The 13,638-nt window shown below is 37.4% G+C and overlaps 3 protein-coding genes and 1 pseudogene across 5 annotated transcripts in view; all 4 read right to left on the reverse strand.

Annotated features, from left to right (window-relative positions):
* The window catches only part of LOC145249503 (ATPase family gene 2 protein homolog B-like), a 400,201-nt gene that overhangs the window by 226,132 nt on the left and 160,431 nt on the right, over nucleotides 1-13,638 (reverse strand). The window lies entirely within an intron of this gene.
* LOC145249505 (allatostatin-A receptor-like) overlaps nucleotides 1-13,638 on the reverse strand; it is a 108,511-nt gene that overhangs the window by 8,756 nt on the left and 86,117 nt on the right. The gene's annotated exons all lie outside the window — the stretch shown is intronic.
* LOC145249828 (U2 spliceosomal RNA) lies at nucleotides 3,838-3,958 on the reverse strand (annotated as a pseudogene).
* Nucleotides 6,488-7,141, reverse strand: LOC145249355 (uncharacterized). Its single transcript, XM_080110929.1, has one exon. It carries the CDS (start codon nucleotides 7,139-7,141, stop codon nucleotides 6,488-6,490), a length of 654 nt encoding a protein of 217 aa, XP_079967055.1.

Here is a 13,638-nt window from a genome sequence, read left to right on the forward strand (position 1 = left end):
GGTATCCATTATTTATTCACCGATTGCCCTTATTTTACAGGACATGGCAGAGGTATCATCGGACCAATCTTCATCGAAGAATCTGGTGCAGCAGTGACAGTCACCAAGGAGCGGTATGCAGAGGTCCTCAAAACCTTCAAGAGTGAGCTCCAGACCATCTACCCATCGCTTATGAGCAAATTCTGGTTCCAGCAACACAAGGCAAGCTCTCACACCTCAAACCTGTCCAGAGATTGGCTGAAAGAGAACTTCGAAGGCCGAGTGATCAGTCTCAAGACTGATTTTGAGTGGGCACCCCATAGCCCAGACCTAAGCCCCCAGATTTTTTTTTTCTTTGGGGCTATCTTAAGGACAGAGTCTACACAGGAAAACCCAGAACCATCATGGAACTCAAGCCATCAGGGAGGAGATGAGAGCCATTACCAATTTGGTCTGTAAGAACGTCATGGACAACTTTGTGCTGCGCCTCAAGAAATGCATAGAACTAAATGGAGGCCATCTAGAACATATGCTGTAGAACGGAGAAAAAAGGTCAAAGATCCTAGTGTTTTGAGGTGATGTTTTGAATATAATAAACTAGTTATGACCAAAGTTTCATTTCATTAGGACAAAACACTAAGAAACGGGGCCTAATTAGAGTTGGGGGTCCGTTTTTTTTTGGGGGGGGGGTCACTCTGTGTATATAGAAAAGAAAGGTCTGTCTCTTTTACATATCCCAGTTCATTCAATAAGCCATAGATGTGAATCCGTCTTGCTCTACATGTAGTTAAAATCTTCAACTCAATCTTACCAGTAATTAGAGAGATCCTGAATTAAATTAAAATAAACGGTAAAAATGATACAAACGTTCAGTATAGGAATGTAGAGATGCACGTCTGGGGGGGGGGACTGGCACTACCTTCCCCCGTTTTAATTGAATGACGTTATTTTATACAGTGTTTCGACTGGTTGGAATTTTGGGCTTCCGTATATTCCGTGTTTAAAAACTCCCGTTTGTTGCGATTTTGTGAAGAGCGAAATCGCTCGTTTTTTGGGTCAATTAAGCTATTTTTTGTACAAGCAATTTTTTTTTAATTTTTTTTTAATTCAATATCTTAGGCCTTAACTTTACTACTTATCTTTGAAATAGTCGCAGAAAACTAATATTTATCTTTTAAAGGATTTTTACAATGAATTTAACTTTAACATTTAGCTGAATGAGAACCTTGAGTGAAATAAAATGAAACGTACATCCATACATATACAAATCCATGCAACATGTTCACTGACGCACCTTACATAAACCCCTCTATATATCTGCCACATCTTATCTGCCTGATAGCCTATTCCACCTGTGATCTACAGACTTGTACATCGATGTTACTTATATCAATCTGAAGTCTTGTATTTCAGTCTAACAGTCATTAATTGAAACTCAATTACACTGTCTCTATAGCTAAGACTCCCTTACAATCATTCACCTAGTATTAAGTTGGAGTGGGGGGCATTTAAGGTTTCTATCAGTATGGGAAATTGCAACATTAGTTCAACCCAAATAGGTCGATTCTGAATTTAGGGACTTGTGATCTTAAATGTAAGTGTACATTTAGCCATCAGTTCATTTTTTCATTAAAAAGTTTTTATTCATAATCTTTTCTTCCAGGCAAAGATTGCATTTATATTCGAATCCCTTAGGGTTACTTCAACTACAGCAAATAGACCAGATGAAAACCAACGTAAGCCCTCCGTCTTTAAAGACCCACCACTGTTTAAACAACTTAGTCTTTTTCATTGCATGATTCAAGTGAGTGTTTGAACATAGAATTACTGTTTCTAGCTGCCCGCTGATATACTGATGTATATCTTGTCATTGGGATTCTCTTCTGGATATGATAGCTTTATAGACAAAATTTGACCTTACAATTGCCATTCACTTCTGATTTGACAATTAGTTTCGATTTTTATTTTTATTAGTGTTATTTACTGATGTGTTTAATATTGTCTGGTTGTGCGAGATTGTACTGTCCATATTTCTTGTGCAGGAATAGTTAATCTTCACTGATTTTCTATTAAAAACCTTGTTTTCTGTGCCGAAGTGTTTGCTTAAATCTCAGGAAAAGTTACTAATATTGATATTAGACAATTTGCAGTATGGTGATGGAGGATTAAACCATGTAACTTTACAGCTTCTCTTCCTAGATTTTTCATTCCAATTAAAAAAAAAAAAATTTAAAATTTTCTAAATCGTTCAAAAATTATTGAAAATAAACATTTATGTACAATCATTTCATTAGTGAGAATTGTGTGTGTGTGTGTGTGTGTGGGGGGTTAGTAAGACCCTCCTTACCCTTTAAAAATAGACTTCTCAGTTTTTCGGTTTGTTTTGAACCGGAAACAAGCAGACCAATCTCCAAGTCGGGTGAGATCTAAATGGGAAAGGAAAACGAGGTTTGGGTTAGGGAGCTGGGAGAATGTTCTTTCAAGATGAATGCAATTTGGAGAGACCAAGGACGAAAAAAAAAAAGAAAAAGTAAACGGGAGTGAGCATATTGATACTACACTTTGCTCCTAGCCAAAAGGGGGCGTCTATTCTAAAAGTGAGATCTTATGTATTAACTAAAGAGTTCTCAAAATAAGGCAGGCTACTCTTTATTAAAAATAAAGCCGTATTGATTGCTTTAACAGCATGAAATATTAAATTGCTTTAATCACGTAAATATGAACATTTAAAAAATATTAACCTAGATAACACCATAAAACATTAATCTAACAATATATTAATGTTGATTGGTTTAACAACGTTTATTAACATGGATTGCTTTCATTATAAAATGGAAAACAGTTTTGATAAGTAACAATTTTTTTCAGATTGCACTTTTAGATTATGTTTACGGTTACTGTTTCGACTTCACTTCCGGTTTTTTAAATTTTTTTTTTAAGGTGTTTGGTTCATTAAATTGTTAGGCAAAAATAGTACAGAATAGGTTAAGCAAAATATGTTCATTTTTTTCTAAGCATTTATATATTCTTAACATGGGCAGGGGCAACCGGAAGTGAAGTCGAACCAGTAATTGTAAAGAATCGTCTTTTTTTTAAAGGAAAACATTGTTTACCTCAAACTAAACCCTGAAGCGTAAAGGGCTATTGTGATAAAAGTCGGATTAATTGAGCCAACCTGGGCAGTAACGTCTTTCACATTTATATTCCTGCAGCAATTTCTATGAAGATGAATACACACATTGGGATACTGTGTTTTTTTTTAATTTATGTCAGGTTACGGCGAATGCAAATGACGATTGCAAACGCGAAAAAAAAAAAAAAAAAATAAATAAATAAAATAAAAAAAAATAAATAAAAGACGCAATTCAAGAGTTGTTTATGATTCAACCTTCTACCGTTTCCCCTCTTCCAATCTCTGCAGAGTCAGCAAGCGGCAGGTTGCTCAGCTAATCTCTGCTAGCATCATCATTTTTTGTGCCAAACACCACATTTACGTCTGATACAAAACAACAATGCCTACGGACACCCCACCCACACTACCTGCAAAACCTTGCCAATTGCACATTTTAAAAAAACTTGTACAAAAGACCGATAGCCATTAGTTGCATGCTCTCGTGTAATGAACGAATGCATGAATGTAGGATTGACATGAAATTCTTAAAGATAAACTAAAATGATCGCAAAATGGGCTGAAATGACTTAAATAAAAAGTAAATGACTTCGAATGACTTTAATGAAATTAAGGATGAATTGAATGACCTTAAGAATGACTTGAATGCTTAAAAAATAACTGGAATCCTTCAAAAACAACTTGAAGGATCTGGAGAATGACTTGAATGGCTTTAAGACTGGTTGTAAAGTGGGTGATCATTTTACATTAAATTAAATACAAAAAGTGATCCCCACTATATCACAATAAGTACAGCATGTAAGAACAGATACTACACTTTGATCTTGGCCAAAAGGCTAAGAAAAGGGTATTTATTTTGCTTCCCCCCCACCGAGCAAATTAGGTACAAGGCCGATTTTTAATGTGAAGAGTGAAAAGGAAATGGGGACCAACTCCCCGGGGAGTAGGGTAGCTGGATAGTGACAATTGGTATGAAGGGTTGCCCCTACATTGACCAAGGCCATATGTGGGGCTACTGTGATCCCATAAAGGTCGGGAAGAAACTGGAAGAGATGTTCTGGACAGCAGATGATTTATGTGTTCTTGGCATGCTTTGTTTCTGATTTCAATTCGCTTTTTGATTTTCCATGGACAGATAAATTACATAAATTTAAGAATTCGATTATATCAGATTTGTATGAGATTTGATCCCTCATTTGCCATCAATTAAGCAATATTCCATTAATGAGTTGAATGATAAATTTGTTGCCCTAAAGAAAACAGCTTGATTTTAAAATTGTTATTGAAATAATTCAGCTAACTTGATTATGTAGTAGAGCTAACATCTATTCAATGTAGCCGCCTTCAGCCTCAGTCACTGCCTTGATATAGGTCCAGAACCGAGAGCATGCCTTTTCAACAGGTGCCGGCAGAAACTGAATGCTCAGTGGTTGGAGGTGATCAGACTATTGTCAGAGGTCATGTTAGTGATGTTCTCGACATGACCAAACAAAGTCTAACAGGTTCAAATCAGGAAGAGGAGCCAGTGAGAGAAGGTACAAAGTCGTAGCAAACTTTCTGTGTCTCTTTGGATTTGTGGGCCAGCACCAAGTCCTGCTGCTATGCCTAGAGTCTGCTAGCGACCACCTGATTGCATATCCAGGTACACAGCAAGCCGACTTGTATGGGATGGCATCATGTGAGCCTCACTTGAAACCACACAAAGACCATAATTGTGGTCGGAAACAGCTGTGCCCTCAAGCACTGTCCAAATTTGCATTTTGAGGGTGCTGACTATGGTCCTGTTGTAATAACTTGGATCGGTAGAGAGCATGAGTTGTACAGTAGTGCATCTCCAATCTCGCTTATTGAAAATTGTCACTTTCAGATGTGATCTATCGCTCTTGGGATTTATATTGGTCAACTAGTAGACTGTCTGCAACAACAAAAACATAGAAACCATTATATATATAATATATATATATATATATATTATATAAACCATTTGTGGTGACTGAAAAGCAAATGGCCTGAATAGCTTATCCACCCCCGTTTCTTTGTTCATCAATTCCAAAAGCAAGTTAGTTTTTGCAAGAACGTGTTAACTCAAAATATTTTCAACCAATAAAAATCGTTTAAAACCCCTAAAGCAACAAGTCTGTCGCAAAATAAGCCAATGCGTACAGTTGTCAAATGAAATTTTCTATAGATTTATCCTACTGGATTCACCACAAACAGAATACCAAGAACGTATGCCCTCCCCACCTTCCTCTCCCTTTGGTCAGAAGGGGGTGGGGAGTTAAAGCAGAGAGAAATCCGACTTATACAAGCCTTCTCCACTAACAAAAGGTAAACCAACATCGTTCTGCGCTGCCAAATACTCATATTACACGCATTGTGATTATCTACTCCACGTTATTTACATAATTTCATATTTGAAAACATTTTTATGAAATTATTTTCTATTCATGCACGTGTACATATCCTTAATTTTCTTTTGCTATAACAACGTTTATCAACAATTTCTATAAAATGTCCGTGTGGTTCTCGGTAATAATCAAAGATGCTATCGTTGTCCAAAATGGCACTAACAAAACCAGGGATCACGGCACACATTTACTGTGAAGCACTGGTTGTGCAACAGTTCTGCTAGGATTTTGAGGTGTGGCATGAACGTGACGTCACTGACTTAAATGCAGGATCAAGATAAGGAAAGATTAAACAGAAAAAGATGTGGGAAGTTATGCTCGGCAAGTACATTAGTTCTTCCTCTTACCCCTTCGATTGAGACCAAGCCGTGTCTGGTGCCGCATAATGACGGCCGGACTTGTCCGGTGCTGTGTAATGACAGCTAGCTGTGTGCTCGTGCCGTGTAATGACAAACCGCTGACGTGGCGGTCAGAAGTAAGCAAGTTTTTGTTTAACGGCATATCAACCCTATAGGTCATTTCATGCCATAAAAGGTGAAGAGAATATTCTTCATTTGAGACTTTGGCCAGTGGTTTGCTTTATTTTCAAATAAGTTCCAAAAGTTTAATTTTTCTCAGGAAATCTAATATTTTGTAAGGTGTTTCTTTTTCAAATATTGTTTTAAGGTTTTGTTCCTTGAAATATTTCGTACGAATATTTTCATATTTTTTACATTTCATTAATATGTGTTTAATGGTTAGTGGTTGTTGGCAGATTCTGCATTGAGCGATACTTTCTGCTTTAAGAAGGTATTCATGTGTTAGTCTTGAATGACCAATTCGGATTCTGGTGAATATAGTGTCTACTTTTCGTATTGGTATTATGGTTCTCTCTTGCCCAACATTTGGGTGTATTTCTTTAAGCTTGTTTAGTTGTTCGTCCCATAGTTTTTGCCATTTTGTTTTTATGTAGTAGTTTATTTTATTTTTCCTATCCGTGTATGGGATTTCTGTTTGAAGGCATCAGCTTTGTTGCTTCTTTAGCTAGTTTGTCAGCTTCTGTATTTCCTCTTATGCCGACATGACTCGGTATCCATGCTAGTACTATTGTTTTATTATTCTTTATTTGGTGTTGGTATGTTTCTATAATTTCCAGGATGTACGGGTGGTTTACTTTCCCTCCTTTCAATGCAATTAAGCTGGACATGGAGTCACTGAAGATAAGGAATTTGTTTTCACTAGACTCCTGGACCAGTTCAAGAGCCATCTTAATAGCCTGTAACTCTGCAGTGTATATAGAGGCACCATCTGGTAATCGGATTTGCTTGTGTGCATTATGCATTTTTGCTGCTGCTCCTACTTTTCCAGTTATTTTTGAGCCATCTGTATAGATGGTTTTGTATGTGGAGTATTCATCCCTGAGTTCTAGGAATTTGTTTTGATAGGTTTGATTGCTAGTCTGTTTTTTGGCCATTTTGATAGTCATGTCAATGTATGGTTCTGTGACTGTCCATGGTGGAGTATTATGAATTGTGTAAGTTTGCATGTTTTTTGGTTCTTCATATCCTTCTATAATAGTCTTTTTAAGGCGATATCTCAAAGGTTGAGCAGCTGTAGTTCTGCTGGTATAGAAATTTTCATACATTGACGTATATACTTTTTCGTGAGCAGGATTTTCTGGTAAACTTTTAAGTTTCAATGTATATTGGAGTGAGAGTTTCCCATCTCAGGTGAAGGGGGAGTTCATTAGCTTCTGTGTGTAGGCTTAGAATAGGTGATGTTTGGAAGGCTCCTAGGCAGAGTCTGAGTGCTTGATTTTGTATTGGTTTCAATTTTTCTAGGTATGATTTCCTTGTTGAACTGTATATAATACAACCATAGTCCAGCTTTGGTCTTATGATTGCCCTATACAATAGGAGCATGGTTTTACTGTCTGCTCCCCAGTTTGTGTGGGATATTATTTTTAATGTTTAATGCTTTCTGGCATTTTTTTTTTAGTGCATCTATATGTGGCTTGAAATTGAGTTTATTGTCCAGGATCATTCCCAGGTATTTGGTTTGCTGTGCCACTGGTATTGTGTTATTTATTTTCAGTTGTGGGTCATGGTGATATCCTCTCTTTTTGCAAAAAGTGTATGCATACTGTTTTAGTTTTGGAGAGGATAAACCCATTTTCATTTGTCCATTTTTCAATTTTATCAAGGCACTCCTGCAATTTCCTTTCTATTGTTTGCATGTTAGGGGATGAGTAGCTGATTGTAAAATCGTCTACAAAGAGGGCTTTGTCAATGTCTGTAGTCACTGCTTTGCTGATGTTGATTTTTAGGAGGAAGAGTGTAACTGATATTATGCTTCCCTGGGGCACTCCCATCTCCTGTCTGTATACCTCAGACATCTCTCCCCCGAGGCGTACCCTAAATGAGCGACCCCTGAGAAAGTTTTGTATGGATATTGGCATCCTTCCTCTGATTCCAAGGTTATGTATGTCCCTCATAATGCCATATTTCCATGTAGTGTCGTATGCTTTTTCTAAATCAAAGAATACTGACACCACATGGTGGTTTCTAATAAGACCGTCTTTAATGTACGATTCCATTTTGACCAATTGGTCCATTGTGTTCCTTTCTTTTCTGAAACCACATTGATATTTGTCAAATATTTTATTTTTTTCTAATATCCATACGAGTCGATCGTTTATCATTCTCTCCATGGTTTTACAGATACAGCTGGTTAGAGAGATAGGGCGGTAGTTTGTTGGATTTGTGGGATCTTTATCAGGTTTTGGGATTTGTATGATCGTGGACTCTCGCCAAGCGTTAGGAAAGTAGCCTAAGAGCCAGATATTATTTAGTATATTCAGGAAAGTGTTTAATGAGGTTTCTGGTAGTTGTTTCAGAAATTGGTAGTGTATCTCGTCCGGTCCAGTAGCAGTATCTTTGCTTCTATCCAGAGCGTTTTTAAGTTCAGATATTGTGAATGGTAAATTGTATTTTTCTGTATTGTTTGAGCTGAAGTTCAGCTTTCTTCTGCTTCTTTTTTGTAGTTTTGGAATGTTAAGCTGTGGTGTTTGGGAGAGGAGTTTTTATTTAGTTGCTCAGCAAGTAGATTTGCCATATCCTTTTTTTTCCGTGCATTTTCCACCATCCGGGTTTTTTAGGTGTATAATGGGGTGTTGGGTTTGCTTCCCATTTATCTTCCTCACCATGTCCCATACTTTCTTGCTAGGTGTTTTATTATTTAATTTAGATACATAGTCTCGCCATGTTTCTCGTTTAGCTTTTTTGGTTATTTGTAGTGCTTTTGCACGAGCTTGGCGGTAGAGCTCTAAGTTTAGTGAGGTTGGGTTTAATCTGAATTTTTAGCGCTTTTTTCCTTTTAATTGCTTCTTTACACTCTTGTGAACCATGGTTTGTGCTTGCTGTTTTTCTTTGAAGTTTTAGGGATTGTTTCTTCTATTTTTATTAATCTTTGTGTAAATGTTGCTATTGGGTAAGGTTCCTGGAGTATTTCGTTATTTATTTGTGTTTGGCAGAGATTTCTGAATGTGGACCAGTCAGCTCTCTTTAGTTGCCATTTTGGTACTATGTCTTCTATTGTGGGTTTATTTGTTTTAATGAAAATTGGGTAGTGGTAACTACCACACTGTTCTTCATGGATATCCTAATTGAAGTCCATGTAGATAGTCAGAGAGCTGAGTGTCAGGTCTATAGCTGAGGTTGTTCCTGTAGATGGATGTAGGTAGGTGTGTTTGCCGTTGTTCAGTATACACATGTTTGTGGTTTCTAGTATGGATTCTATTATATTTCCATTATGATTTGGTTGTCTGTCTCCCCAAAGGTTGCTGTGCGCATTGAAATCCCCTAGGATTAATGATGGTGCAGGAAGCTGTTCGATTATTTGATTTATTTGAAATTTTTTTAATTTATATTTTGGTGGAATGTAGATTGAGCAAATTGTGATAGTTTGGTGTAAGGTAGCTCTTACTGCTATGGCTTGTAGTTCTGTGTTTAAAATGAGTTTTTCATGGGGTATTGTTTTCTTTAACAAAATGGTTGTACCACCTGTTGGTCTATGGTCTATATGTGATAGGTTGATTTTGTTATATACTTCGTAGTCTCTAAGGGAGAGGTTTGAGTTTTCCTTCATTAGAGTTTCCTGTAGACATACGATATTTGGGTTGTGATCTTTAATTAATCGTTTTAATTCTTCATAGTTGGATTTCAATCCTCTACAGTTCCATTGTATGGCTGTTATATTTTGAGTTTTTATTTTGTTCCATTTTATTTGTCTAGGGGTGTTTTGTTTTCTACTTCCATTTCCTCCAATGTTTCTTCGTTTCCTTCTCTTGAGGTAGATTGGGATCTGGATCCTGGTCCTTCCCTAGTTCCTGCTTTATTGGGCGATGATGGTGTTGCTTCGCTTGGCTCTTCATTTCTGCTGTTAGGAGTTCGGGAACTGGAGTTTGCTCGGGACTGTATCCATTTTTTTTTTTTTTTTTTTTTTTTCCTTTTGTTTGGACAGTGATTGGTGTGTTTTTTTTTTTGGGGGGGGGGGGCTTGCTTCGTTTCTCCCTTCCTCGACTTCCATTTCCAAGGAGTCCATAGATTTATCTGTCATTTGAGAGTTTTGTAAAGGGTCTTTTCCTTTTGTATTTGATCTAGATCTGGATATTGAATTTGATCTAGATCTTGGTTTTGATTTTGGTATAACTTCTGGTGTTCTGGGCTCTTCCAACTTCTTAGTTTTATTTTTCTCACCGACATTTTTATTTGTGTTTTCATCCTCAACTTTTCTCAGTAGTTGAAATCTATTTTGAGTGTTCGTTTGTTGTGTGTCTTGTTTTTTATTTGTGGTTATTTCTTTACTTTTTGGTTGGGGTTTTGTTTGTGAGTTTATAGTTGTGTTTTGGTTTATTGTTGAAGTATTGTTTATTGTATTACATGGAATGGTCATTATTTTTTTAAATTCTTCAAGTAAACTTTGTTTCGTTTAAGAGCTTTGTGATAATGTCAACATTGCTATTGGAGTTTGATGCTATTGAATGTTGGTTTGAGTTATTGAAGTACTGTATATTTTTTTTTTGTTATATCTGCATAGTTGGAGCTTTCTATGATTTTCCTAGCTTCGTTAAATGAAATGTTATTTGTGTACTTTGTTTTGAGTATTGCTCTTTCTTTTTTTCAGATTGGGCAGGTTTTTGAGTTTGCGTAGTGGTTTTCCTGGCAGTTTGCACATTTAGTTTTTTTTTTGCAATCCTCGTGGAAGTCTTTTTCACCACATCTTATGCATGTTGGTGACCGTGAACATCGGTCACGATGGTGTCCATATTTTTGGCAGTTATGGCATCTTAGGGGGTTTGGGATGTATGGCTCAGTGTTGACTGTTAGGTAACCAATTTTGATTTTTTGTGGGATTATTGGTGTGTTGAATGTCAGAATGTATGTGTTGGTGAGTATAGTTTCGGAATTTTTCCTTATTTGGATTCTTTGTACATCTGTGACGTTTTGGGATCTAAGGTTGTCTTTTATTTCATCTATGGTACATAATGCAAGTTCAGTGGTCTTGATGACACCTTTACTTGAATTTAGTGTCTTGTGAGGATAAACTTTAATGGTTTTGTTATCAAAAGTTTTCCATTTTAGCAGTTCCTCAGCTTGCTTTTTATTCTTTATTTGTGTTAATATTGTGCCATTATTTAGTTTTTTAACCGATATAGGTTTAATACTTTGTGAGAGTATTTTTTCGATTTTAAATGGAGAAGTTTTGGTTATGAGTTGTTCACTGGTTGATTCCAATACTAGAAATGTTGGGAAATTCTCATTACTTGATATTGGTTCATTTTCAGAGTCTGAAGAATCTGATACTAGATCTCGTATTTTTTTTTTTGAGGCTTGTTTGTATTCATAGATGGATTTCTTTTTTTTCATTTTTCCTGCTCCCCACCCGCCTCGGAGTCCTATTTGGGAAGTGTTGGGGGGGGGGATACCCTTTCGCCCCCAACCCAACAGGGATACAGGAAAAGTATACACTCCCTGCTGGTGGATCTAAGCATCTGTGGTTCTTCAATTTTTCTGAAGGCCTCGTTTTCAGGAAAAAATTCAGATTTACAGCCATGTTTTCTCCATTGTCCAGCACGTTGTTTGACCCTACAGCCACCGCTTGCTAAATCAGTTTGTATAATGTGGGGAGTGTGGGCGTATTTTCTTGTGTTTGTCTGATTTAGGGCTTGACGTGACCAGCCGATTGATCGGAGCGGGCCTCTCCGACCGCCCGTCTAGCCAAGGTAAGGACCAAAGTGGCGTGTTGGGAAGGAGAGGAACTCATATCTATCCTCTACAACCCTCAACCACCAGGATTCCGTTCTAAGGTGTCACGGGTCGCCACCCACGGCAAACAGGTGGCCCCATTGAGGGACTTTTACTCTCTGCAGGGGGGAAGAGGGTGTATTCTGATGCCCCACCGACAGGGCAAAGGACCGGGAGTAAGGTAGGAGAAAATAAAATAAAAAGGGGGAGATAGGCTGTTGTTTTTGTTTTTGGTTTTGCAGAACATAATTAAGTTTTACAAAAAGGATCAGAAAACAAAAAAACCATCAATGTAGGTGCATTTCATCTCAGGAAGCACTTTCATTTGCGACTGTCTACATACAACATTTGAGTCCGTTGATAACATTACAGTTGCTGAGAATCGGAGAAGCAAAAACACTCATCGGTTGATCTCGTCCACAGCTTGTCGGTTATGTTTATTTGTTATGCTTCAGTTTACTTGTTAAGCTTATTGTGGTTACAGGGCAGGGCGAGGAAGAGCGGCAGATGGGAGGGCTGTAATTGTCACAGCCTAAATGAGTTTTTGAACATGCCTGATCTAACATTTTGTAAACAAGCGCAAGATAGGCAACAGTTGCTTAGCCTTTTGGCTTCGTGCCTAATTGGTTTAAAAATTTTTAAAAATATTTTCTGCAAACAGATATTGCAAAGTGTAGTATCTGTTCTGATGCTTCTCTTAACCCTTTATCGTAAGAATTTTATGCAATAAATTTATGATGAAACCCACACATGACATTTTTTTTTTACCATAGGCAGCACCACTTATCAAGGCCGAGAGGCCACTCAATGATAAGGGTTAAAGAGTGTACAATAGTAAAAAGGACAATATAGTAATCGATAGTAATGGAAGTTCGGTAAATTTGTTAACTCAAGTGTAACGGCTCATCAGAAAGTGTTCACGTTTGACTTTAAGACAACCATATTATAGAAAGCTGGAAAGCAGGAAAACGGAAGACAATTCCAGAGGGGTGCAGTTCTAAGAAAAAAAACTTTGATCATGGTATCTACATTTAGGTTTAGGCACACAGAGTGGGGGAATTATTGATAGTGTTTTCAGCTAGACGAGTGTTTGTGAAAATTTGGCGAGGGGGGGGGACCATATATTGAAGCTCAGTCGAACACTTTCCATGAAAATAACGATAACGCAGATAAACTCGCAACATCTCTTCTGTAAGATAGAGGTTGCAGCAACGAGAAAAGAACATCTCCCATGAGGCCATGAAGTCTATTTTGAACTATCAAGGTAGGACAAGTCCTTTCTAGCAGCTCTTGCCCAGATGTGGCAACAGTATTCCATCCTTGGACGTACCCAGCTCTTATAGATTGAGAATTGCATCAGCAACGAGATATCTACTGGATCGATAGGATCCCACCATTTTTCCAGCGGCCTTGGTAACTGATTTGATGTATGTATTCCATTTAAGATAAGGAGTAAAGGTCAAGCCCAGAAGCCTGTCATAACTTGAGGCTATATTTAAGCATATTTTACGCCAGGCGTCCCTGCTAGCTTGAATACATTAAAGAGTTAAATATCAAATGCAGCAGCAAATCCTGGAAATAAAAGAACAGTCCGAAATAAGTCTTACACCATCCACTGACTATGCAATTCCTTGAAAAAATGTAGCTATTAAAACTGACAGTGATATGGGACAAGGAGAAAGTAGCAACCTTAGTAAAAGTTTCCCCAATGATGCTGGGGACAGAGCTAAAAGGGGAAAAGAACCAGATACCAAGGTCTTATGTATGACATGAAAAGAAACTGGAATCTTAGGAAGATCCAGTTTCAATAACTATAGGATCAACTGGACTCCTGAAA

Source organism: Euprymna scolopes, chromosome 28 (assembly GCF_053919585.1).
Source record: "Euprymna scolopes isolate OS-2025 chromosome 28, ASM5391958v1, whole genome shotgun sequence".
In the NCBI taxonomy this organism is placed as follows: Eukaryota; Metazoa; Mollusca; class Cephalopoda; order Sepiida; family Sepiolidae; genus Euprymna; species Euprymna scolopes.

What these genes read in the sequence shown, in the direction of transcription:
- LOC145249355 (XM_080110929.1), bottom strand. Translation starts at nt 7,141, where the DNA reads ATGTATGAAAATTTCTATACCAGCAGAACTACAGCTGCTCAACCTTTG.